Here is a 14142-nt window from a genome sequence, read left to right on the forward strand (position 1 = left end):
CTCCACCCCTCCCGGAAATGGTTGCCACACAGGTCTGGGCTGGGAACCACAGAAGCCTGGGGAAACAGGTGGAATGTGGTCAAGACTACCAGTTGCACGTGAGTTGTCACCAGGGTAAATCATGCCAGGAAGCTGGTTTGGACCTGGTTATGATATGAGCAGAAAACATTCCTTTTTTAAAAGAAGAGGTCACTTAAAAAGGCAACAAGAGAGTTAAAAAACAAAATACTGTCCGCTGACTCCTCCACCATAACACATACCTGTGAAGTATCACGTGGCTCACATTGAGTTTAAATTCTAGCTGTCACCAGTTTTCTACAAAGGCAAATTCATGGTGAAGCACAGAACTGTTCTACTAGGCCAAGAAATTCCAACAACCATAACAAAAACAGTAGCTCCAACACAGAGCTTTATCAAAATCTGTCTCACACACACATACATACACACATGAGAGAAAACAAAAACCCAGAGGCAGGTTTTAAAAGGGAGCCATTTTAAAAGAAAAGCCTTTTTTTTTTATCCTACTGCATGAACCAACAAATTTCTGGCATTCATACATATTTAAACATTTAGCGCTAATATTTGTACAGAAAAAAGTTAATAATACTAAAACATATGTTACTATGATTTCACTTTTTGCCTACATCATATACTAATTTCCCCTTTTACATGCAGCTTTAATATTGTCCAAACAATGGCACAAATAAAGAAACAAAGTCAACCATCTATTCCCCACTGCCCACCACCCCATCCCCACATCAAACCGCTCAGGACTCTCTTCCCCAGCCAGGCTGGAGTGGCCCTCAGCACTGCCACCGAGGGAGGCCTAGGACCATCGGAGGGAGGGAGCTGATTCCTCCTCCTTTGGGGCATACCTTCCTGTAAACGTGCCCGGGGGCCAGCGCGCCCCCAGAGCCAAGGGAAGCTGCTCTCTCTGGGTTGCAAGTCAACCAGTTTTGCAGCAAGAGAAGAAAATTATCATCAGGTGAGGGGAGGGTATGTGTGTGACTGGGGAAGGAAACAGGGAGGGCTCCTGGTGACATCTCGTCCAAAGCCTCAGAGTGAAGTCTGCCTTCAGACAAGAGACCGGCAGAAGAACCTCAGAATACAACTCAAAGCATTTGGAGAAGGAAAGGAGAAAGAAATGTGTCAGTCTGGAGAAGGGATGGATCTCAGGCTCGAGTCTGCCGTGCTCTCTCCTACGCTGGGTGAGCTGCATCAACCCGGGCACTGCCCCTTAAGGGCAGGACCCTTGGTGCTGCAATTCAAATCCCCCTCAGGCGAGATGTCCTAGGAGGCCGATCCTGGGTAGGAAGGCAGGGTGGCTGGCCAGCTGGCTCCTTCAGAGGAGAAGGTTCTACTGCACAACACTTCCAAGAGCAGGCTGAGGCCTGATGAAGTGTTGAAATGAATGGGACTTACTCCCTGGGTGAGAAAACAGTTCCAACTGGATTGCTAGGAGCCAATGCCTGCTGAGCTCTGGTCTAAAAGCATGGATTCCTGCTGTTTTGATGGACTTTTGAGTGAGATGTCCAAACTCTCCCCACTTAGGAATCTGAACATCCAGCATCAACTCTGAATTCTCTATCTGCATCTAAACTTTGCTTAGGGAAAGGTGGGGAGGAGGTGAAATATAAAAATATTCAAGCAGATTATTGTCTACACATCCTAGGATGAATTCATTATTTGGCAAGATTGTTTTTCCTACATAATTATCACCTGAGTGCTTTTTAATTAGCTAAAATGTTTTACTTTTTAACTAAAAGCAAAGAATATACAGTATACTTGAGTTATACTGAAGTTACAACTTCATTTAAGAAAATAGGTTTGACCCAAAACTCAGTGCAAGTGGCAAAGTTGACCATTACTGTACAGTATCTGCAAGGAAAAAAAAAAAAAACCCAAAAAACAAACCCACAATGCTCAAATGACACCATTTGGTGGGGCCAAAACCAAACCAACCAAACAAACAAAAAAAAAAGGTCTGAAATAAAACCTTGAAAAAAAGCTTCCAACATTGAATTTTGTCCATAAATAAGTACAATTGAATTGAACTGAGAAGCAAGAAAAATGACCATGTTAACAGTTACCAAACTAGTTCTAGCATAAGAGACAAAATAAGAGGAATGTTGGAACCTGTTTATAAATGAGAAATGAAGTTTCCAGTTTTAGGATGAGAAAATTGAGGCATGCAGGACTTTTGCATATGGAGATATATATATATCTTATATATATTATATATAATATGTACAGTCTAGCTATAAAACTTTGATGTGTATAGAAGCTGTCTTCAATGAAAAAAATTGAACATTCAGAAGAAATTCCTGAGATAGGGTTTGTGACATGGGCCACTGAGAAAAAAAATCCGTGGTTGGGTCCTAGAGGTGTTGTAGTCTATCCCTGTGAAGACTGAATTAAGCCACAGACAGACAGTGTTGTCACTGTTGTCTTTCCTCGCCTGAGCAAGGGGTAGCACCATAGTGAAGGTAACTATCTAGCACTCCTGCTTGAATGAGGAGGGAATACTTCGGAACAGTATTGCTGCTAAGACCGCTGTAGTGTGCACCAATTTCGTTCTTGGTTCTTCGAGACAACAGAGGAACAGTGCCACAGGCTGGCTGCAGAACACCTGGATGGCAGAGGTGTGAGGACTGGGAGGCAGATCCGAGTCATTAGGTGAAATCTTTCCTGGGCTGTTCGTCAGTTGTACACTTATCAGTCATTTCCTGGCAGAAGTCCACGGTCACCGTTTGGCTTCTGGGTTCAAGAGGAGGTCCTCTCTCTGAGAAGGTTCCCGGGTCAGTGCCATCCAGCCTCCTCCCAGAGGTACAGTTCTCGGAGGCATTGCTGGGTGCCCACGGGGGCCCGGGGGGAGCCGCACCAGGCTCCAAGCAGCAGGGCACACTCTCCCCCACTGCACACTGGGAGGCTGCAAGGTTCTGCTCGACACCCAAGGGTGCGGGGTTAATACTGGAGGCTGTGGGCAGGTCCATGGGTCTGAGGACAGGGCAGTACCGGTGCAGGGCCTGGATCTGCTCGGGGCTCTGGATATCTCGGCAGACTTCCTGGGAGAGGCAGGAGAAGTTGTCCAGCAGTTCCCCCATGCATGCTTTCAGCTGATTCCTCTCTGACAACAGTTTCTCTTTCTCACACACCTGGACAACAAAGAAAAGACAAGGTTCCATCAGGCCCGAAGTGGCAGACGCAAGGCCTTGTTTCTGGGGGTTTTCCGGCCCTTGTTTCTGTATCCTACATTACAATGTCACTCATGGACGAGTTTACCAGGTCAGGATCTAGAAACATGAAAGACACACATCCACGGAGCCTGGACACACGCTCCTGCCCCGTCTCCTATCTGAGCCGCCCATTCAGACGGAGGTGCTGCTGATGTCTCTTCCTCCCTCCGTGAGGCCCAGGCAAGCATCCAGCCAATCACCACCAACCAGAAAACTTCAGGGAGTCAATGTTCTGGTTTCCTGGAATTTGGGGTTCATAGAGAATTAATGGAACACTCTTGAGTCCCAAATCTTGTGGTTGAAAACCTCCCCCAAATGTATTAGGTTGCCATTTTTGAAGGACAGAAATGGACTAATTCCAATGATACGATATTCTGAAAAGGCGAAACTATGGGGACAGTAAGAAGACCAGCGGTTGCCAGGGCTCAGTAAAGGGTGGGGAGGATGAGTAGGCAGAGCACAGAGGATTGCTGGGGCAGTGAAACTTCTCTGTGTGATACTATAATGGTAAATTGATGTCATCATACATTTGTCCAAAGCTATATAGAATGTACAGCACCAAGAGTGAACCCTGATATAAACCATGGGCTCTGGGCGGTAACGTGTCAGTGTCAGCTCATCAGTCATAGAAAACATGCCACCCTGGTGGGGGGTGTTGATAGTCGGGTAGGCTGTGCGTGTGGGAACTCCCTGTATATTCTGTTCAACCTGCTGTGAACCTAAAACTGCTCCTAAAAAACTGAGTCTATATTTCAAAAACTAAACAAAAAAAGTCAACCATCAGCAATTTCCAATGGTTCAAGCTAACACCAGCAGGCTCCCTGGCCTGGGCAGCAGCATGGATGGAACGTGAGGGATGCCCGTGGGGACAGCTGGGGAGTGCGCAGTCAACCTCCAGCAGCGACTCTCCCTGGACGTGGAAGGGGCACGGAAGTGAGGAGCCTGAGCCCTCACGCACCAGCCTAAGTTCTGAGATGTTTTCCCCCTTAAGCAGAATCGTACAGATGCTCCGTGTTACTAAAATTCACTGCCCCATCGGAGGGATGAATTCAGCCCCAGAGACGAGAATAACTAAGGTTTACCACGGTATTTGTGTGAGGAGAGGAGAGGAGGAGGTTGAAGGGAGGAAGACAGTGGCCATGGCAGCAGGGTGAAGGCCAGTCCTCGCCAACCCTGGGCACGGGCTGGCGGGCGGGCCGGGCGAGGATGGGAGAGAAAATGAAGGCGGCGGGGAGAGAGAGAGGAACGAGCGCAGGACATGCCCAAGGGACGGGGCCCCTGCGCGGGAGCTGCACGTGCGGTAACAAACGCAATCTGGCAGGCGGCGTGGGCGTGTGTGTCGGAGAGAGATTTACTCGGGGAAAGGGCACCTGCTAAAATATTTATAAATTTATCAAGAAAACATGTTTTAAACATGAAAAATAAACAGATGTACAAGTACAACTCGAGAGAAATACATCATGCAAGGTTGCGACAGCTGAGCGGCGGGGGTGTGGGGGACGGGAGTGGGGAGGGAGCGCAGGCCGCTGGGGACCCTGCGGAGGTGGCAGCTGCCCCGCCCGCCAGCACCATGCCCGCCACTGGACCAGGCGAGTGGCCGATAAGAAACACTGGCCGGTAAGCACACTGGCCGGGCGTGGTGGCTCATGCCTGTAATCCTAGCACTCTGGGAGGCCGAGGCGGGCTGATCGTTTGAGCTCAGGAGTTCGAGACCAGCCTGAGCAAGAGTGAGACCCCCGTCTCTACCAAAAATAGAAAGAAATGATTTGGACAGCTAAAAATCTATATAGAAAAAATTAGCCGGGCATGGTGGCGCATGCCTGTAGTCCCAGCTACTCGGGAGGCTGAGGCAGTAGGATCGCTTGAGCCCAGGAGTTTGAGGTTGCTGTGAGCTAGGCTGACGCCACGGCACTCACTCTAGCCCGGGCAACAAAGTGAGACTCTGTCTCAAAAAAAAAAAAGAAACAAAGCACATCTGGGAGGTCTCCTTGGGGAAAGAAACGTTATATGTGTGGCCGTGCACCCTGGACCTCTCTGCTTGTAACCTGGAAATCTGCAACGTGGGGGGCAGCGCTATGGGGCCCCAGGAGAGGAATCCCGAGCTCAAGTCCGCCCCACCATCTTGGCCAAGGCACTGAGCTCTGCAGGCCTACTCATGGGTTAAATGCTCAGGGCCACTTTTTAGGGGGAAGAAAATGTGGCGCCACATATGAGGGTGTTTTGGCTCTCTGCGGGAAAGGCAGTAACCATCACGCCTTGGTCAAAAGCATGAAGCTCTGAGTCCCCAGTGAACACTGACGGGCATGTGGAACTCTGGTCAGCACTGACACGCAGCTGCCCAACGTGGGTGGAGGACTAGGAGATGCCCTCTTGGTTTACCAGCTAGCAAAGCGCTTGAGATATCTGCCTGGTGTGCGGCTTAGATTTTATTTGTTCAGTATTACAAAATCACTCCAAGCAGATGCTAATTACTAAAACCAGGCATTTCTCAAATACGGGTGATTACAATTACTCTACTACTTGAAGATCAGCACAGGGCAAGCATTACTACAGACATGTGCCTAAGACCCTGTGTACTCACACCCGGCGGGCTCAGCTACCTGCGCCCGGGGGGCTTTCGGAAGACCCACGCTCACCAGCAGGAACATCTCGTTTCCTTATGTGGTTTAAGTTAAATTTTCTTGTTGTTAAGACATGACAGAAAAATTTTAAAGAAAGAAGAAATTCATAATATCCATATCTGAATAGTCACAATTCGCAGTAAATTTTAGGGGCAATCAACATTTCCTGAGAGCTCACAATGGGCCCAAGTGGAGATTCAGAGATGATCAGGATACTGTCCTTATCCTTGAGGAACTTAGAGTCGAGGGCCAGGTGCTGGGGAGACAGGCACATACACAGATAATTCAAGACTGAGTGACAGGCACCAAGCTAGAGGTCAGGTCAGGCTTCCAAGGGCAGGCGCCCGGCCTAACTGGGAACTCGGGGAAAATCGCCCTGCTTCCTGGAGAGGTGATTCGTGACGTGACTCTTAAAGAACAATGGAGAGGGTCAGAGAAAGCAGAGGAATGTCCAAGGCAGAGGGGAAGGGGCATTGGCACAAGCGCAGGGGTGTAAGACCCAGGAGATGTGGGGCACTGCAGACAGTTTGATCTTACCGTGGCTCAAGTCCTAGGAGGGGAGTGGGAGGTGACACTGGAGGAGCAGCTACAGACTGAACCAGAGCAGGGATGTCTTGCTAAGGAGCTTGGGCTTGACTTTGCTGGGGATGGGAGCTATTGCACACAGGCAGATTTTCCCTGCTTGGTGGGTGTTAGTGAGAAAAAAAAAAAAAGACCCTGAAGTCCAGAGCTATCTTGATAACACATGCCATTTCCTTGTACTTTTCAAACATCTCATCCTCACTCTTAGGTTCTCATCAGGACGGTGGCTTTCCATGAGCAAAAGATTGCTGCCAGTAGTCTGAGGACCCAGACTTGGATCAGGATCACATTACGCAGCCTCCTCTTCTTCAGCTTGACACAGACATGGCACCTGAGATGAGTTTCCAGCATTTGGCCAACTGAAAAGTCGAGATGAAGGAGGTCGACCCCGCGATTGCCTTCAAAGCTACAGCCAGGAGCAAGAGGCCACCTGCATTTATTTCCTGTAGCTTAAGGTTGCTTATCAAGGAGAAGGAGTGGGGGCACGTAGCTCGGAGTATGGGGAAGTCTGTTGTCTGAGACAAAACACTCTCAGGCCCAGGAAAGATAAGGCAGTCACTCCAAGGCAGAACTGCAAAAGCAAGGGCTCTGGGGCTGCAAGGGGCACCATGAGATCATCTGGCTGAGCAATGAGGGGTTCTATCTCTAACCTACACTCTTCTGCTGGGAGGAAAGAGAAGGCAGTTGTAAGAAACATACAAACTGCAATCACACACCTGGGTTTGCATTCAAGCCCTACTGTGTACTGGGAAGTTACCTAATTTCTCTGTGTCGTGGTTTCCTCCTCTGTAAACAGGATAAAACAGTACCTAAGTCATAGGGTTAGTGTGAGGATTAAATGTGATTCCACAAAAACAATAGTTCAGAAGACTACATGGCCCACAGATGCAGGCAATAAATACCAGCTGTTATTCTCTGTCAAATGGAAAATAAAAAAGAACTACCTATATAGAACGGCTGGAGGATGTAAAATATTGACAGACTATTACACACCTGCACGTACACACACCTTGTAGATGTAAAGCTATTATTGCTGTTGAGAAATCTGCTTAAAAGTAAACCCAAACTTCCCTGAAGGGTGACCCTTCTCTCTACTTTTTCAACCTTCACTGCTGTAACTTTTCATTTTTGGGGTGGCTGATCACAACTCACCAACTTGCGGATTTCACATTCTAAATTCTGAATACAGTCCAGTTTCCTCTTGCGGCAGCGCTGGGCCGCGATGCGGTTCTTGCTGCGCCTGCGGACATCGTGAATGAACTCTAGCTGTTCTGAGGTTAGCTTGTGCATCTTGATCATCATCTGGAAATCGTTCCTTGGAAGATCTGTGATTTGATCTACAGGAAAAGGAAGTTTGACCTGAAACCAAGAATAACACAATATGAGTATGGCAGCTGGATTTTAGTTTTAATTATGGCAGGTTAAATATAAAAAAAAATGGTTAAACCTCCTTTTTAAGATGACCAAGTAATATGGACACTACTGAAAGCAAGTAGGGACGAATTCTTCCCTGTTCAAGTACACAAGAGATGTAATATTCCGACAAACAGAACTAAGAACACATAAATGTTATAATGTTGTCATTCCTGAGATTTTTGAAGCAGAAGGCATGGAAAATATTGAAAAATGTGTCATCTTCCACTGTTGCAGCACTCTTTTAAGGACTCTATAGTTAGTTGAAATCTACTTCCCTAAGATATATATAGCCTAACTCAATGAAATGACAAATTATAGGGAGATAACAAAAGACTTATCTAAAGTACTTGACTGAAGAGAGCCCCACACATCTTGAAGATGCTGGAAAAACAGTCATCAGGGTGAGTCTTAGTTACAACAGCATCAGGGCAGGATAAGGAGATAACTTGGATAGGCTCCGCCCACGTGGACCGGGAGTCAGAAGAACTGGGCTTTAATCCTCCTCACCAGTCATGAGACCTCAGGCAAATCGTTTTCTTTCTGAGCCTTAATTTCCTCATCTGAAAAATGGGGCACTTCCCCCCCTTTTTTTTGCTGTATAGTGCTATATCAGTATTTGGCACTTAGGCTGATTGTTTTCTCCACAAATGGCCATCCCATCTCACATTTCCTTTTACAATGCAATGTTGACATTCCTTTATTGAGAGGTAGGATGCCTTTCCTGCCTTTTGACCGACAGAATGCAGTGGAAGTAATGACGTGTGATTTCTGAAGCTAGGTCATCAAAGGCACTGCATCCTCCCCTTATGCCTCTTACACTGCTTGCTCCGGAGGGAACCAGCTGCTGTGACTTGGGGACACACAAACGGCTCTATGGAGAGGCCCAGGTGGAGAGGAGCTGGTGCCTGTAGCCGACAACCGGCATCACCCTGCCAGTCATGGGATGAGCCCCCTTGGAAATGGTGCCTCTGGCCCCAGTCAAACCTTCAGATGAGGCAGCCCCAGCCAACATCTGACTGCAGCCTCATGAGAGATCTTGAACCAGAGCTCCTCAGACGGGTCACTCCTGAATTCCTGACTCACATTTATATGTCTCACAGAAACTGTGAGAGAGGTTAAATGATTATTGTCTTAAGCCATTAAGTTTTGGGGTGATTTACTGTGCAACAATAGAGAACCGATGCAGGAACCTTATCCACAAAATTTCTACTTTCATACTCTTGACAAATCAAGGCAAATTAAGCATTATCTAAAGAGAGGATACCAGTCTTTGGAGGCTGGATCTGTGTCCTCCCCTGTATTGTTAAATGCTTGGCTATAACCCTATGGCTGTTAGAAACATTTCTTAAGAAACACAATCCATGAAAAAGAGTGCCTATAAAAGCCCTGCGTGCAAAAGGTGAGGGGTGAACCCAGGCTGTCTATCTCTAGGGCCTCCTCAGCACCCATGAAGTGAAGAACACGGGTCTGCACCTTCAGGCAGTTTGATATCACCCTTCCCAAGGCTCTTGATGATTCAGGGGCTTTGGGTGACCTTCTGGTCCTGCTTCTGAAACTCCTGGAAAAGGAAGGTTGCACGCTGCCAGGCCAAGAGACGAGGTGTTTCCCAGCTCAGCCTGCTTAGTGCTCGCTTACATGCGAGTCTGCCTTAGCCAGCCAGCAGGTGGCGCTACAAACCCAAACTTCCTTCAAGGGCTGGCACAGCGCTAATATTCTAGAAACACCACGAGCCACATGTGATTTAAAAATTTTCCAGTAGCCACATTAAAAGAAGTAAAAAGAAACAGGTCAACTGATTTTAATAATGTATGTTATTTAACCCAATAGATCCCAAAATTCCAACCTGTAGTTTAACATAACACAATTATTGAGATAGGTTACATTTTCCTGTGCTATATTTTCAAAATCTAAAAAGTATTTTGTCCTTACAGCAGGTCACAATTCAGACTAGCCACACTGTAGGGGCCCAATAGCCATGTGCAGAATGTGGCTGCTGTATGGGACAACACAGCCCCAGAAGACAGACAAATGGACTCGGTATACCCGAGGAGCCTGAAAAACACACAGGCCTGGGTTTAACGGATCAAAATATTTTTGGGAGAAGAAACCAACTCTCGTTAGTATTCAGATGCTGCATTGTTAAGTCTATGTTCTTCCAGGGAGTGAGAATGAAGATATTTTATCCTAAGCTCAGGCTTTTTTTTGGTTGCGTCAGATACAGGCAGACACGAGTCCTGATCCTGGCATTCGTGGCTAATCCCCATGCACAAAGGCAAACATACTAAATGATCATTTGACTTTTCTGTGGTTGGGTGCAATTTCTTTGTCAGGTTACTTCACCGCCCTGAGCCTGTTTGACGTGGCATTTGCTGAAGGTTCCCAATGGGTGCTCTGATTCACCTTCCACATGGTGAACTCTGTCCCATGACACCTGCAAAATTTTGGTCTAAGAAAGCAAAGTCACAGCAGGGCACAGGACACCACTCTTAGCTCAGCCATGCTCCGACTGCTAGATACAGGCAGCCGGGACAAACGGCTCCTTGTTATGGGCTCGGGAAGGGCCTTTGTCCGTGAGGCTGTTTGCACAGGGCTTAGAATGATATGAAAGAATGTTTGATTTCCCTTTTATACCCTTTGGATAACAAACAGACACTTGGATCCTGGACAGTGCCTCAACAACACAGAGACCTGCCTGTTGGAGACACGGATGTTTCGACACAGCAGAGGTTGTGGCACTTTAGGGGCTTGTGGAGTTTCCCCCTCTGCAGACAACAAAGCCATTCCGCTTCTGCTCTAAATGTGTTTACTTATTTTCAGAAAGAAAATATACCTAGAGTTCAGGCTATGAGGAAAGTCAAAAGGGCTTCTGTACCAAGAGCTGCCATATTTAAAATCATCTAGACAGTGAATATAAAACACTAGGGAAACAGGACAGAGGGCTGCCAGGAAAAAGGAAAAATCAACAATGCCAGTTTCAAAGTCCCTGAAGCAAAAGGCCATATAAAATTTCAGCAGATCTGTTGCAACTCAAGCCACTTTTTAAAGAGGGTCAGAGGCAAAGAAGAGTCAGCTATAGACTTTCTTCCATGTGGAAAAAACCCCACCTGTGTTTCTTTTTAAAGGTTTCTGTTACCCTTTAGCAATGGAGGTCTTACGTTGACGAACAAGTGGGGGACTCCCTGAGGTGCTCTTGGCAAGGCACAGTGGGGACTTCACCACGGCCATTTGTTGTTTTCAGAGCACTAAGTTCCAAGCCAAGGGGCATCTTCCCCAGAAATAGGGAGCAGCCACCAATCCTTTGCTCCCTTGGAGAACATTCTCCTCACAGGCTCTTGGCACCCAAACATTGCCACATGGGGCTGAAAAGTCAGATACTGCCTCCTGGCCCTGGAAAGCTGATTGAGAAGTATCAAGGGCCTCCCCTCTTTCTTCCAGAGAATAATCACATATAGGCCCAGCAGGACTGAACACCTTGTTTACTGTCTCTCCACACACTTACTCTCCCAGGATTTCACTGCTCAGCGGTGCTTTGGTTTTCATTCACTAGCCCCTCATAAATAGTGCAGAATACCTAACCTGCCAAGATGAAAGAGTCCTGCCAACCACCTGTCTGAATGGCCTCATTATACTCAGCCAGCCACACGTGGCTCTGGGTGAGCAGGCTGTATATAAAGGGAAGGGCATGTGGGATTTGTGGGTGCTGACCTGGTTCTCAGAAGAGGCTCAGTGAGGCAGGGGCAGCCACTGAGTCAGCAAGCCAAGGGCCAAACAGGGCACCACGGGGCAGTGCCAGTTTGCATGATAAGCTACTGTTGATTTTACCCAGCTCCAGCAAAGTGCTGACTCGTCGCTTCCCTCTGGAACACGACAGGAGGAGTAAGAGTAGAGCTCGGTGTACAGCACGGGACCTGCACTGCCCTGCTAAACAGTGACCAGAGGAGGGTTAGACCTTTTGGGGGTTTCTGCTGTTTAGCAGTTAAGGAAATTGATGGTCCCTGCAGTGTGCCCAGGGACCTCTGGCCTCAGAAGGTGGCAAAAGGTAGGAGGAAGATGTGACAGCTGGATGGTGCACAAAACCTAAACATGCCTCCTCAACGTGCTGTCTGCACCGGTGAGGCAGAGGGCTCGAGCAGGGGAGCTGCAGGCTGGACCCTGAGATGCCAGCGCCTCCTTCTCACCAAACAGCAATCACCCCCTCCACTTCTCCCCGCTGCCAACCACGACCCCCACTCTGCAGCCTAAACCATTAGCCCCTTCCTATTAAAAAAAATCATTAAAAATTATATAATATGTATAGTTTCTTTCAGAATATTCCAGTACGTATACAGAAAGGGCAAAACAATTTCTACCCCCCCAAACGATGACTCTCTTGCTCTGGTGGATTTCCCTGTGATCTCTGTTTTCATATTTTTCATGGAGCTGTAATCAGACGGTACTGAATCTATCTCACCTCATCATACCTCCTAACGCTCATTTCACTTCCCTGGTGTTTCTGGTTTGCCGGGTGAAGGTTACTAGAGAAGCAGGACGTAGCTGCAGAATTCTCAGAAAAAGCCAGAAACAAGCATCTACTTCCTCCAGAAATCCCAGTGGAAGAGCGGTTTGTGAATTATTTTTTCCTATCTCGTTTCTTGGTTTTACTACCAGATGTTGTATGGAACCTGCAGGAACAGGGTCACATTAACGTGACACCCTGAGGCAATGATGGTGTGGCCAGCTCCTCAAAGCCTTTGACACCTGTGCTCTTATAGGACCCTCAGATCCCCATGAGTTGTCTGTGGAGCAAGACGCCCATTGGACGGATAATTCCAGAGCTGCTGGAACCGCGACAGCCAGCTCAGTGCTGGGCAGAAACCAATGACGAATCTCCCCTCCCAGACCAAGAAATGTTTCCTGCACAATTGTATTTCTACATTCTATTCTCATGGCCCAGTTTCTGGCACAAATGCAGGACACCTGGGATTTAGTCGTGATACTGCAATTAATTAGCTGTGTGAGCTCAGACGAGTCTTTATTCTGTCCTAAAGTTCTTTGAGGATCTGTGAGTCAGAGGGAGATAATACCTGCCCTACTTCGCTTATAGGGTTGCTATGAAGAATAAAACTGGATAATAGGTGGAGAAAGTGCTTTGAAAAGTTTGAACTGCCTTATAAACATGAAGTGCTATTGTTTGTCAGCCCTATCTTTCTTTGTCACATGGTTTCTTCTTCCAGACATATAGTGTGCTTTGGAATTCCAGACGCTAAGAATGTTCTTCTAGACAACATGAAAACACTGTTTTAATTAGCAATATGGCTGACTTCTATGCTGCCCAGCAAGGCTTCTTTTTATTAAGCAGACCAATTACAGACACTTCTAAAAACATGGCTGATCCACCAAACCACAAAAATGATTGTAAAAATTTTACATACAACATGTGTCTCCAAGTCAGTGTTTGGGTGGGAAGAGTTAGAGTCAGACATGGCTCTTCTATACCATTTCTATGTTTGCTCTGGACCTGTTTCTCATTTTCTCTCTCTCTGCTGCACACACACACTCACTCTAATATATTTTATTCCTCTCGACATAAAACATGTTAATAAAGCAAGCCCAACTAAACTGATACTTTTGGCTGTGCAAATAAATTATCTAGGTGCTTCTTTACTAAAATCCACAATTAATTAGAAATGATTCAGGTACAAAACTGTCTTACTAAGAAGCTTACTACTTGGAAAATGATTGTGACATTTCTATAATTTTCAAAATTTAAAAACAAACCTGTAAGCCCCACTGAGATACTTCACATCCCCTAAATGGCTATAGTAAAAAAGATGGACAATAACAAGTGTTGTTGAGGATGTAGAGAAATTAGATCCCTCCCACACTGCTGGTGGGAATGTAAAATGCGACAGTGACCTTGGAAACAGTCTGGTAGTTCCTCAAAAGGTTTAATGCAGAGTTTTCATATGATTCAGTAATTCCATTCCTAGGTATATAATGAAGAGAAATGAAAACATATGTCTTCAAAAAACTTGTACTCAAGTGTTCGTAGCAGTGTTACTCATAACAGCCAAAAAGTGTTAGCTACCCAAATGTCTCTCAACTGATGAATGGGTCAACAATATGTGGCATGGATCAACATAAAGGAGTATCATTCAGCAATAAAAAGGAATAAAGCACTAACACATGACAAGGTACATCAATGGCAGGGGTGAACTTTGAAAACATGTTGCAGTGAAAGGAGCCAGACACAAAAGGCCATATATTGTTAAGATTCCATTTGTGCCAAATGTCCAGAACGGGCGAAT

The 14142-nt window shown here is 46.6% G+C and overlaps 1 protein-coding gene across 1 annotated transcript in view; it reads right to left on the minus strand.

The window, feature by feature from the left end:
* Positions 1-1893: 1893 nt before the first annotated feature.
* Positions 1894-14142, minus strand: part of BACH2 (BTB domain and CNC homolog 2) — a 71633-nt gene continuing 59384 nt past the window's right edge. The window contains exons 3-4 of the mRNA XM_045544032.1: positions 7592-7798; positions 1894-3155 (exon numbers count right to left, since the gene is read on the minus strand). Of these exons, the coding sequence (XP_045399988.1) occupies positions 2673-3155; positions 7592-7798 (690 nt within the window). The 3' untranslated portion in view covers positions 1894-2672. The remainder of the gene's footprint in view (positions 3156-7591; positions 7799-14142) is intronic.

Source organism: Lemur catta, chromosome 2 (genome assembly GCF_020740605.2).
Source record: "Lemur catta isolate mLemCat1 chromosome 2, mLemCat1.pri, whole genome shotgun sequence".
NCBI classification, from domain to species: Eukaryota; Metazoa; Chordata; class Mammalia; order Primates; family Lemuridae; genus Lemur; species Lemur catta.